Below are 12,968 nucleotides of genomic sequence, written 5' to 3'. Positions count from 1 at the left end.
GCGCCATTGAAGTGGTACCTGGTTGGCTTGGAGGAAGGTTGCTACACGACGCACAACCAGGTGTTTACCCCTCTCGAGCCTGCTCCGGTCCCACCCTGCATAGTTGTACAGGGTTATCCCAGTCTAAAAGAATACCTTCCCTGGAAAACTCATGTCCCAACTCCGACCTGCCTCACCCCCTGAAAAATTGAAGCACCTAATCAAGGCCTCAAATATCTCCATTACTGTCATGTTTGTCTTTCACCCACCACATAATCTCGCCCCTAATTCCAGACGTTCGCAGCGCTGAGCTTCACTAAATGATGCAAACCACTGTATTAATCCTATACTCATAAAGCTTAGACATGGCTGTAAAAAAAGGGATATTCCTCGTGATTTATTGCGAAGCAGAGGGAGTTGGAACACGTCGTCTCCTCCTCCCAGAGTCGTCTCTCTCCGGTTTTTTTCACATCCGTCAAACATTCTCTTCTACGCACTGTCCCGTCACGGCTGCGGCCAGCAGCGCGGTCGGCCTGCGGTCATCGAGCGTGGGTGAGGTGCGGGGAGTGGTCCAGAAAGAGCTCACTACAGGACGTTACGTTTTGCGAGCGCTGGCCTCTTGAACCTCTTGTGGATTTCCAAGCAGGCCTCGCCCTGCTTGCGTTTCATCCTTATGCAAACACCAAGCATCTGTGGCATCTGGTGTTTACGTAGAGGAGCTATTGTGTCAGCCAAAAAGTTTACATTGGCAGTGTAGGAGGCAGTTTGGTAATGGTGTGTGGTCTCCGTCACCCTCTCTCTCTCTCTCTCTCTCTCTCTCTCTCTCTCTCTCTCCAACCCAAAAACAAAACATAGAGTAGGGCTTCAACATCCGGCATGCACTACTTAGCGTGAGCATGTGCTAACATGACAGCCACTGGCCACTGCTCTCCACCTGTTAAACTGGAACCGTGTCACTCAATCACTGGTATAGCAGAGCTAGCACAGCGTCACACAGAGTGTCACTCAATCACTGGTATAGTAGAGCTCAGCTGTGGTGAAAGTATACCTCATTGACATTAACAGATTCAAGGTGTTATGTACAGTATGATGTCTGTCCTTCTGTGGAACGTTCCAGAGGTTTAGAGCACTGTACATGCGTCTCACGTTAGCAATGCTACGCCATTAACTGTTGTTGAACTAGCCTAGATGGTTGTTGGTTGTTTTTCAAGAGGGTTGGTGTCTCTCAAACCAGTGTTGACAGTCATGTAGACTCTCTCTCTCTCTCTCTCTCCCCCTCTCTCTCTAATGATCTTTCTTCTACCCTACGGTTGGATGACACAAATTCCAATTTGAGAAAATAGCAGTGGGTGCAACATTCACACTCAGAATAGAAATTAGTTTGAGATTGTGTTTTTACAAGTAATACGATTTTAATCATAATGAAAAAAGTATTTCTGAGTGGGATGTAGTCAGGCTTGAGGGTTTGTTGTCTTTTCGACAGTATTTGTTGCTTCAAAGTGTCTGCTTCATCAAAGTGTTCAATTGTAATACATTTAGCATTGTGACTGCCAAGCATCTGGTCCTAGCATAGATTTTTTCTTATGATGACTGATGTATAGATGATTCACTTAATTTAGACAAATGTACTTGTTGTTAATCGCTTTGGACAAAAGCGTCTGCTAAATGTAAAAAATGTAAAAAGAAAATTGTAAAAATGTAATACGCATACTGTACACAGTTTGATGAATGCAAAGTGTATCGGGTGCAGCAGGCTCCCTTGTTTGTCCCTAGATCTTTTCCTCAGAAGTGTTCCTCAGTATACAGTAGACCATAACCACACTGTATGTAGGGCTCTGGTATAGACCACCCATACTGCAGTGGTTGCTTTTTTGACCCTGTCCTTTACCTACAGTACCAGTCAAAAGTTTGGACACACCTTCTCATTCAATGTTTTCTTTATTTTTATTATTTTCTACATTGTAGATTAATATTGGAGACATCAAAACTATGAAGGAACACATATGGCGTTATGTAGTAAACAAAAAAGTGTTACACAAACCAGAATATGTTTTATATTTTAGATTCTTCTAAAGTAGCCACCTTTTGCTTTGATGACAGCTTTGCACACTCTTGGCAAGGTGTGTCCAAACTTTTGACTGGTACCGTATGTCAAAGTACTGCCCAGTGCCTTCTCAGACAGACCTCATCAATGTTACTCTCTGCCCGACAGTGAGGCCTTCTGGGTATGATGTGTCCACTGTACCCACCACTGTTGCTCTAGCTATGGAAGGGTTGATGCACACACACACATCGACACGTCCACGCACGCACGTACGTGCGCGCACACACACACACACACACACACACACACACACACACACACACACACACACACACACACACACACACACACACACAGTGCTACACATACACACTAAGTGTACACTATACTCATACCCCTATGGCACTGATACTTCCAGCGCTATAAGTCCTTATCCCCTATCCACAGAAACTCACTCAGACAATACACATTTTCTGGATTCCAACACCCTCTCGTTAGACTCAGACGCCCCCCGCCCCCTTCCTCCTCCTCCCTCACCCCTCACCCCTCACCTCCTCCACCCCGCTCCAAGCCCAAACTTTTGTCTGGTGACAATTAACAAAAAATCCCAACAGTGGCCAGAAAATTCCGGCGAGATGACGTTTTTTTTTCTTGCTACACCGTGTGGCTCTCCGGTTTCATGGCGCTCCCAGTTCGACGGAGAGTGTCGCTGTAGATGTGGAGTTTTTGGAGGTGGGCCAGAGAAATAGAGAAGTGTTAATCACAGCTTATAAAACACAACACCCTTCAAGGAAGACATGAGACAGACCTGGTTCCAGGAAATGTAGTGTATGATCTACTTTAGAACTAAAACCAAGGATCCCCTAGGACCATCTTTGAGAAGCACCCCCCCTGTCCCCCGTCCCCCCCAATACCCACATATAGCCTTATGGATTAACTCAACTCTCCTCTCTCTGTGTGTCCCCACAGTGCCTGGAAACCTGGGCTGCTTCAAAGACAGTGGTGATCCGCCCACTCTGACAGGAAGCAGCGAGACCTCCAACTTACTCACCATCCAGAACTGCATCAGCTTCTGCAGGAAGCAGAGGTACAAGGTAAGAGAACCAATGGAGATGATCAATCAAACAAGACCAGCCACCCTCTGAACTCTCTAACCCCGGCATCATGTGTTTCATGAACATGAGGTGAACGCTAAGACACACAACAAAGATCCTTTGATCTGTCGTCAGTCCATTTTGAATTTAGAGAGCAGTCTTCTTCCCAGTTTCATCTGGGAAGGAACAGAATATGTTTAACGCACATAAGATGACCACTGAACTGGATAGTGAAACGTGTGCCAACCAAAATGATAATCCGTTGGGAGCAATTTTGATGGTGAACACAATCAATCGTTCTGTGTCTATGTCGGTGGTCATCACTCAACATGTCTCGAACCAGGAAAGCATTAGAGGACGAAACGTCACAGCAGTCACCAGAGACAGCTGTAAAGGAACAGTTATTATCCTCATGGGCATCTCCATACTTCCCTCTCTGGGTTTAGCATGCCATTGTCCTGCCATGCCATTGTCCTGGTTATATAAACAGAGCCAGGTGTTGATTTTCTGTCTGAACACATCCGGGTGAGCCCTGTCTGCGTTAGGCCCCGTCTGCACTGATGAGCACTGACAGTCTCTCTTCGCAGATGGCATGGCTGTGTCGCCAGCCTGGAACGTCTTTCTACAGTATCTGTCTTGTCTGCTTGTCTTCCAGTCTGTCCTCTGATTGTCATTGTCCCTAATGCACACTTAAAACGCTTCGCGGCAGCACTGCAGCCTCATCTCCCGTACGCCAGTCCCGCACGACTTCATAACAGGGAGCGTGTCTGATTATGAGTCAGGCTCTGATTCAGAGGCTTCCCTTAAACTGTTGGTGTTCTCACCAGAGGAATGTTCTCATTGGTGTTTCTTCTGTTGTATTTCTATGGTTTCTTATTTTATTCATTCGGAGGAATTCTCGTTGGTGTTCCAGAATGTTTTTCACTTGATAAATATGTAAAGAGGAAGCTGTCACAGTGATTGGTTGGCAGTGGAGGAGTCGCCATGAATTCCAGTTTCATGAGGAAACTCTCTGGATGGGAAATGATGCAGTACCTTCAGATGAATTCATTTAGGGGCAGAAAATTGCACAATGGTGCTCTTTAATGTGACAAACAATGGATCTCTTCACTGCACTGTGCTGAACATGACAAGGTTGAACTGGGAGGTCAAGACTTTTTTACGGTTTCTGTTTCTCAATCTAATGCAGCCCGCAGCATACTTGAGGAAATGTTTACAATGTTTTGACTCAGAGATGAAGGTTAAGCAGTACTTGCGAGAGGTTTATTTTTGCCTTGTCCCCTCCACAGATGTCTTTTGATGCGTTAGCTGGTACTTGACAAATAGCCCTTTAATTATCGTTGACAGAGTGGGTGACTGTTTCTTCCAAAGCATTGGATACAACCCAAGCACATTTATGATCATAAACTTACTAATGGGTTTAGACACTTGTAACAAAAATAGCTTTATTTCTGCAGAGATAAACAATTCCTACTTTGGAGTTTTTATGAAATCATCTAGATGATCTGGATGCATTAACATGGAATTAGATTATGTCTGGTCACATGAGACTGACATACACCTATCTGTCATATCTTTTCTATGGAATGATCCAGGGCTGGTCCAAGGAAGGTGGGCTTGACCTCTACAGTCTGGTTCCTCTCAAGGTTTCTTTTATTTGATCCCCTCAAAAGCAGCTCTCCTCCCCATCGCCCCCACTTTTTTTCTTTTGGGAGTGTCTTCTGAGGCCATTTATGGAAAATGACTATGGAAAGCTCTAAACAAATAATGCTTGATTTGATATTCTGAATTGATGATTTGCATGGGTTTCTTTTCTGAAGCTTGCTGGTATGGAGTCTGGCTACGCCTGTTTCTGTGGCAACGACCTGGATCTACGTCGCCATGGCGAGGCGCCCAGTATGGAATGCAACCACGTGTGCTTCGGTGACCACACCCAGCCCTGCGGTGGAGATGGATGGGTCATCATCTTCGACAGTGAGTAGGAGAACGTTTGCTCTAGTCTGGCCTGGTCCACTACACATGATCTAGGGCCATAGAGATAGAATGTGTTCTCTTTGATCTCTTGCCCAACTGTAACATAACTTAGGCATAACCAAATATGGAGGGGTTTACGCCTCTTTCTCAGCGCCTCTTTCTCTGTGGTGTTATGGGAAGAAAATCTCCATTACAAACTAAATTGCAAAGCCTATTAAATTCTCCTCTTTCAGTGCAATCTCTCCATTCCACCATGTGTATAATTGACCTGTGTTCCCTTTTTTCTTTTCTTTCTGCAGCCCGAGTGGGATCCTGCGGGGGTAACTACTCTGCCCCCTCAGGGGTGGTCTACTCCCCTGACTTCCCAGATGAGTACGGAGCGGGACGCGTCTGCTACTGGACCGTCCAGGTGCCCGGTGCCTCGATGATCCTCTTCAACTTCACATTCTTCGACATCTCCGACCAGACGGACATGGTGGAGCTGTTAGACGGCTACACCAATCGGGTGTTGGCACGCTTCGATGGGCGGAACCCGCCCCGGGACCTGGTTAATGTCACCGGGGACTTTGTCATCCTGTACTTTTACTCGGACCGCACCAACCAGGCCCGAGGCTTTGCTGTCCTCTACCAAGGTCAGTAGAATTCCCATCTGGTGTTGTTATGAAAATCACTAGGGCCATACGAACTTGATTTGCAGTTTAACTGATGCCCTGCTTCACAATTTCAACCCAAAAATATGGTGAATTATTATGAGTATGGTTAATGCATTGTTTTTTTTATGGTGAGTAGCATAATAATCAGACTGAAATGTAGCATAATATCTCTCATACTTTTTATGTTTGTATTATATATCATTATATATAGAAATATATATAAAAATCCCTCACACCTTTTGGATTCAATCAATGCCATTGAGTTGAAATGGTATGGTCCTTAAATCATCATCGCCAACATCATACTCGGTTTAGATTAAGGCCTATATTATAATATACTACAGTATATAGATTTTGTACTGTAAGGTTTTAGAGTATAGTACAGAGATGACAACGATCTCTCTCTTTGTCTTTATTTCTCTGTGGAAGACATATTTGCATGAACAGGTGCGTGCTGCCTTCCTGGCTCCATGACAGGGTTTTGCATAGCAACCGCACTCAACGATGTTAAATTGAGCAGAGTAATGTGTGCTACCTCTGGTGAGGGAAAGAGACAGGTGATTGCCCAACCTACCGGTACCTTTTCTCTTTTCATTTGGTAGCCAATGCCTCAGAGCCCTCAGGTGAAACGGCATATTTAAATGTTTTGTTTCTCGAGGTAACTCACCATGATGCACACAGATTCAGGCTACATTATTCAAGGCCTCATGTTGTGGATATGATATCCCTCGTCCGATGGGGCGTTCTAGAGTGTTGCATCACCTCACAGAGAAAACCCAATTCTGCCATACATCACCACACAGGAGAATGGAATTATTTGTGGCGACAATACATTGCAATTCTCCGAACAGAGACAAAGCTGTTTAAATATTCCCAAGGTTCCACTATTTGGTCTGATTTCTTCCCTGAGGTACCCACACAGAAAGACCACGAGTTAATGGAGCTGACATTCAATTCAAACTTAGCACCTGCAAGCCTGGAAGGCACTCTCTCTCTCTCTCTCTCTCTCTCTCTCTCTCTCTCTCTCTCTCTCTCTCTCTCTCTCTCTCTCTCTGTCTCTCTCTCTCTCTCTATCCACACACTGTTCATCTATAATTCTCTCTCGTGTTCGTCCTCTGGTTTCATTCTGCAAAAACATCATATTGGCAGGTCAGAGTCTGACCTCCAGACAGGCAGCCAATTCTTCCTGGTCGTGTCTCATTCCTGACTTTACTTTGTTTCAGACTGAAGCGAGGAGTATGGGTTGGGAATGCCCAACATTAGACATGTTATCAGAAAAGGTCACATCATAAAGAAATAGGCTTTTTTCTTATAGCTAGCTTGGAGGTGAGAGAGAAAGGCAAGAGGGAGAGAAAGAAACACAGAGAGAGAGAGAGACAGAGAGAGAGAGAGAGAGAGAGAGAGACAGAGGGAGAGAGAGAGACAGAGAAAGAGAGAGAGACAGAGAGAGAGAGAGACAGAGAGAGAGAGAGACAGAGAGAGAGAGAGAGAGACAGAGGGAGAGAGAGAGAGAGAGAGACAGAGAGAGAGAGAGAGAGACAGAGAGAGACAGAGAGAGAGAGACACAGAGAGAGAGAGAGACAGAGAGAGACAGAGAGAGACACACAGACAGAGAGAGAGACTCTCTAGGCTGAATGGGTTCTAAATACCAAGCAGTCCGTTAGCGTAGCAGCGCTGAGTGGCGGGATGGTAATTTCACTGAAGATAAATGGTCTCGGATGACGTCTGAGGAATTCTCGGTTGAGCAGAGGAGTTTGAAAAATGAAGAACATGTGGAAACATCACATTATGGTTCAGTTACATGAGAAAAATCCCACACCGGTTAAAGATTCGGACACCATTCATGTTTTTGAGGAGGAAATAACTCCCATCATTTCGTTTTCTCATTGCGTAACAACAGTTTTGTTATTTGGAGTAGGCTCTTGACCAATATCAACCTAATACTAATGTAGATTTCTCGGCAAAAGGTTCCGGTCAATCAAGACTAAAACCTTGCGCCACCTGAACAGTTTCTTCCCCATGGCAGTGGGGCTCACAAACAAGCCTCCTGCCTCTCACTGACTCTGGGACTTCCACCCCCCCCCCCCCCCACACACACCCTGTCACACACAGAATGCACTGACAGTGTAATTTATAATTATTTAAAACTATTCTAATTTATAGTGTACATGCCCCATAACCATTTCACAGCCTCTAGCCTCATTGCCACTTAGTCTCACACAGCCTACAAGATGTACTGTTCTGCTGCTCTTTTTTGTAAATTTGTAAATTTGTTCTTGCTATTTTGTTAGTATTTTGCTATTGTGTACATTTCTTGTCAATATTTGCTATTTCTTTTTTTATGTCCATGCATTTTCACCACATGAAGATTTTTACCAATTATAGTTGCATTTTCTTACTAACATACCCTTTTGAGGTTACACGACACATGTACACATACAACACGATTGCTCAACACTGACTGGGAATGGGCTAACAAAGCACACCAGCCGGAACAGTCAGGCAGATGGAAGCATTTGAACATTTGTTGTTGTTGTTGTTGTTGGTGTTCTTTCAGCGTTGAGGAGGCAGGACTCCAGGCCTATGGATAAGGAAGAGGAAGAGGAGGAAGATGAGAACACCAGCACGGTGGAGCCTCGTCTGGGGGGCGTGACGGAGAAGTCTAACGGGAGCGGTAACGGCCGCTCCTCCCAGATCCTCTATGTGATCACGTCCAGCCCGGGCAAACCGGACCACAACATGCCAGGTCAGTGGGCTGGACCCGGCGGGACCACCGGCCACAGCGCTAGTATGTTCTACCTTACCAATCATTGTACCTTTCTGTCTCTGAGCGCTCTCTCTCTTAGATGGATCTCTGTGGGCTGGCCCTTGCAGGGCTATGCTCGCTAAAAATGGATCAATGGATGTATTGGTCTTTGATTTGTAGAGTTCTACCAGCGACGGTTTTGTCTCATACGATTTATTTTATAGGACTGTTATAGGATATGTACTGATAATTAATAACCAGGTGTGTTCTGATTATACTTCATGAACCTATTACTGTCTGGCTCTACTGGGGCGAAGGTCCGCTGGCTAGCAGATCATTTCATATAGTCTAGATCTACTGTATTCTTTTTTTTTAGTACTTTTTTATTGTTATGAGAGAGAACTTAAGATTCTATAGAATGTCAGATGTTTTTTTTACCGCCTGAATATTATTATAACTTTTTATTGTTATGAGAGAGAACTGTAGGCCTATGACTCGAGATTCTATACAATTTCAGATGTGGTTTTACTGCTTAAAATGAACTCTGTGTTTCTCTTTGGCAGTGTGGACCATCTATGCTCTTGCTGCCCTCCTAACATTGACAGTCATAGCCATGGTGGCCAAATTACTGCTGCATATTACAGTAAAGTAAGTATGAGTTCTTCTGAGGAGAGAATACAGTATGAGCAACTGAAATCCTCTTAAGGCTTTAAAAGCCTCAGACTAATGATTCTATCCTCTCTCCATCTCTCCTTCTCTTTCCCCTCTCCCCCCTCTCTCTTTTCTCTCTCTCCCCCTCTCTATCACTCGATCTCCCTCTCCTCTTTCCATCTCTCTCTCTCTCCCTCCCTCCCTCCCTCTCTCAGATCTCCGACCATCCCCACCATCAGTGGCTCGGAGAGCTGCAGCCAGAGTACGGCCTCTGAGCCCCTGATCATCTTCTACCGGCCCTCCACCATTTCCCTCTTCAAGAAGAAGCTAAAGAACCACCACGGAGACCTCAGCCCCCTGGTGGGCAACTAGGGGAACTGCCTCCCAGTCTCCATCGCTACTACTACTACAACTACTACTACTACTACACCCTGTACCAGGGCCGTCAGAGCACGCTAGGCCCTCTACCAACGAGACTCTATGGGGCACTGAGCTAACAAGCTAACTAATGACTGACTGACTGACTGACTGAGTGACTGCTGCCAAAGGAAGCCCAGGAGCCAAGGAAGACCGAAGCCCAGCCCCAATGGGGAGACAGACAGGGCTGTCTGTGTCTGGTGTGTATGGAGGAGGAGAGGAGAGGAAGAGGATGGACATACAGAGCACGGTGGACAGGTGGACATTTTACTCTACTGTTTATGTACACTACAGCTTTCATTTACTCTTCCTGGGGTTCCACTTCCATCGTTCATGGATGTCTGAAATATCATTGGAGTCCCCCTCTAGAGACAAGGGCAGACTGGGACCAAAGCAGTTTCCACTGGACTCATCCAGAATGCAGGCGAGACATTGCAACTGTGTCCGGTGGGACATCAAATGGGCAACTTATCTCTCCCCATTCTCTGAGTGACAATGACTGTCAGATAACAGGTGCTCACAGAGAAATGGGGTTGACTCCTGATCAATGTCAAGGGGAAGAGGAAACCAAACTCTTCCCACACCTACTGTACCAGTAACACTAACCGGGTTATGTAACTATGTTCTTTTACCACTACGGGCGATCAACAGTCATGGAGACAGCAACACAGGGATCCAATAGCCCTCCCTCCCCAATAGCTTCCAGTAGTGCACTTTCTTCAGTTTTATTATGTGGGTCAGCTCTTGTTTGATATGCAGACTCTTGGGTGCTACAGTGTACCTACTCTGGGGGGTGGAGAATGGGCATGAAGAAGTCACAAAGAAGGTGATCTCACTGATCTAGGCTGCAGCCCTGGGATGAATAACCACCATGTCTAAAAACAAAGAAGAGAGGGGTAAAAGAGAGAGAGAGTACACTCTCTCACTCCCTCCCTCACTGTGGGGTCGTGGTGTGTCAAGAAGATCTCTCCCATGGCTGGGGGCGTGGGTGGTTGTGGGAGGAGGGGTTGTTAAACAACTGCGATTTTGATGCTCTTGAAACGCTCTGAGGGGTTTCTCCTCTACTGTGGGCTCTAATCTCTCTGGTGTGATGGTGTTTAAGTGCCTTGAGGACCTCTGAATCTGCTGAGCTGTCCCTTCCCCTGGTCTCTAACTCAGTTACTTCTGTCCCATGATCCATCTTCACGCCACAGGGACTTATAAATGGGCAAGGCTTTAATTATAGTTTTTTGTTTGTTTGTTTGTTTTTCTTTGTTTTGTTTTTCTTTCTATGTTCTCTTAAGTGTAGTCTTTGACATTACTGAACATATTGTTCTTGTTATGTTGCCATTTGATTACAGAGGGGAATCGTGCTGTATGTTGTGTAATTCAATGTGGGAATGATGACATTTCTCAGCTCTTTCATTTTGTGTCTCCGCAAAGCAACGGTGAAATCCATCAAAGTCGTTTTCTGTTCGTACTCATCGACTGCAACTTAGTTCGGAGGTGGAAGCGTTACAGTATGTCTTCAGCAGCAAAATCCCATATTCAGAGGTATCTTACCAGACCGGTCGCAGCTGAGAGGTTGAGCTCAGACAATGTGAGGATTAATAACTAATAGCACTTGTTGACACACTTCAAGCAGACAGCAGGTTAGCTTCACTGTCTCAGCTCTGTGTGTATCTGTGTGTAACATCTGCAGATCCACAAGTGCACCGCTAGCATGATAATGCTGAGCGTGCTCCTGCAGATTGTGTCCACAAACAACCACAATTAAAAAAACAAACTGTCAAGATAATTAATCAGATCCAAAACGTCAATGCACTTAGATTTGCCCCCACTTGTACAGTGATGGTAGTACTTATTCAGTTTGGCATGTCTCCTTTGGAGCCAAAACCGTTTTTCATTGAAACCAATGGGAGATGTGCGTGAACTTGACGTTGAGCACTTGCAACAAAGGGTTACAGTTTATATGCAAGATGCAGTGTCACAATGGAATTTGAGGTCTAGGATTTACAGTAGGTGTGACTATGATTCAATAAGAGGACCTCACAATGCAGAGGAAACTTTTCCTTTCTGTTGTGAAGTTTGTTTAGTGACCTAATGCTGTATTTTGGCTGTCTGCTCATCTGTAACTCATGTTAATTATTGCAAGACAAGAGCACATGCCCCCGGGTCTGTGATGTACAGAGCAGCTCATGCATACAGAGAAAGCAGAGGGAGAGGAGAAAACAGAGAAATAGAGAAAGAGTGAGAGAATAAATCCTTGTCAAATCACATAAAGTTAACCAAACCTGACAGTTACAATCTAAGGTCATGTCTGTTTGGATAGCCTGGTGAATTATGCAAACTTCCATTTTCTCTCCTATCCTCCAGCCACATGTAAAATCCCATGGTACTGTACCTTTCCAATGATGGAAATAGTCTTTTCTCTAGCTGTGGTTTATCCGAATGTTACATGGTACTCCTGTCGTAAAAAAAACTAAATGAGAAGCCCAAGTGACTGGGAGAAAATTATTCTGGGACGAAATATATTGTTTTCATGGAATTGTAAATAAAGAATAGTGAAATTTTAATTTATACAGTAAATTATTGTCATTTTGTATGTGAATGGGATATAATCTATCTTTTGTATAAGTGAAGTACCTTTGTAGTTTTATTTAATGTGTTCTGGTTGCAAAATAAATACTGTATGCATGTTTCTTATTCCTGTGCCGTGCTTTGATTTGTTGACATTGCTCCATCCTCCAAACACGCAACATTAATTAATTGTACAGAAAACAGGTGATGAACATGTTCCATGTGAAAGAAGCAAAAATAGAAGAATATCTGAACAGTAAATAAGAAAGGAATGGTAGTTTATGCACACAGACAGTAGCAGTAGGCCTAATAGATGAACACTTTTCACCAACCACCCAATCTTTTTTTTACTGACGTTGTACAAATTCATTCATTCTTACCCATGGCTCTGTATACAACTTAAAATACCCATCTGGAGCAAAGCATCAGTTGTGTTGTTTGGCTTCATGAGTGCTTCAATAGATGAAGACTCGTATATCTGCATGGTGGGTAATTCAAGCCCTGTTTTTCACTGCTTATCGTATATCTAAAATGACTGCCAGACTCCATAGATGCATAAACACAGAGGGGAGGTCTGGGGAGCACCATGTGTAACCCATTGCCTCCCTTCTGTGCTCAGGTCAGTCATGCAACCTGCAGGTTTAGGGGGAGTGTGAGGTCAGCTTTTCAATTGGAACAGCATGAAAAATAATAACAAGGACGGATATGATATAATCTGAAACATTTGTGTATGGTTGTGTGTGAATTCATCAAAGGGGTCTGACTGCTAATGCACTCAATGAAAGATGAACTTGTTAGGGGACTGTAACCTGGAAAACTACACACACACGCACGCACATACGCACACACAC

At 44.6% G+C, this 12,968-nt stretch overlaps 1 protein-coding gene across 2 annotated transcripts in view; it reads left to right on the top strand.

Annotated features, from left to right (window-relative positions):
• Window positions 1–10,447, top strand: part of kremen1 (kringle containing transmembrane protein 1) — a 46,706-nt gene extending 36,259 nt beyond the window's left edge. The window contains exons 4-9 of one of the 2 annotated variants that reach the window (XM_083673392.1): window positions 2,993–3,117; window positions 4,938–5,091; window positions 5,391–5,723; window positions 8,302–8,490; window positions 9,054–9,138; window positions 9,357–10,447. In XM_083673392.1, the coding sequence (XP_083529518.1) occupies window positions 2,993–3,117; window positions 4,938–5,091; window positions 5,391–5,723; window positions 8,302–8,490; window positions 9,054–9,138; window positions 9,357–9,513 (1,043 nt within the window). In that variant the 3' untranslated portion in view covers window positions 9,514–10,447. Of the gene's footprint in view, window positions 1–2,992; window positions 3,118–4,937; window positions 5,092–5,390; window positions 5,724–8,301; window positions 8,533–9,053; window positions 9,139–9,356 lie in introns of both variants that reach the window. The other variant, XM_083673391.1, reaches the window with a different exon arrangement.
• The last annotated feature ends 2,521 nt before the right edge of the window (window positions 10,448–12,968 follow it).

Source organism: Argentina silus, assembly GCF_951799395.1.
Source record: "Argentina silus genome assembly, chromosome: 7".
NCBI classification, from domain to species: Eukaryota; Metazoa; Chordata; class Actinopteri; order Argentiniformes; family Argentinidae; genus Argentina; species Argentina silus.
The sequence above is the reverse complement of the archived record's forward strand: the minus strand, read 5'-3'. Positions and strand labels throughout refer to the sequence as shown.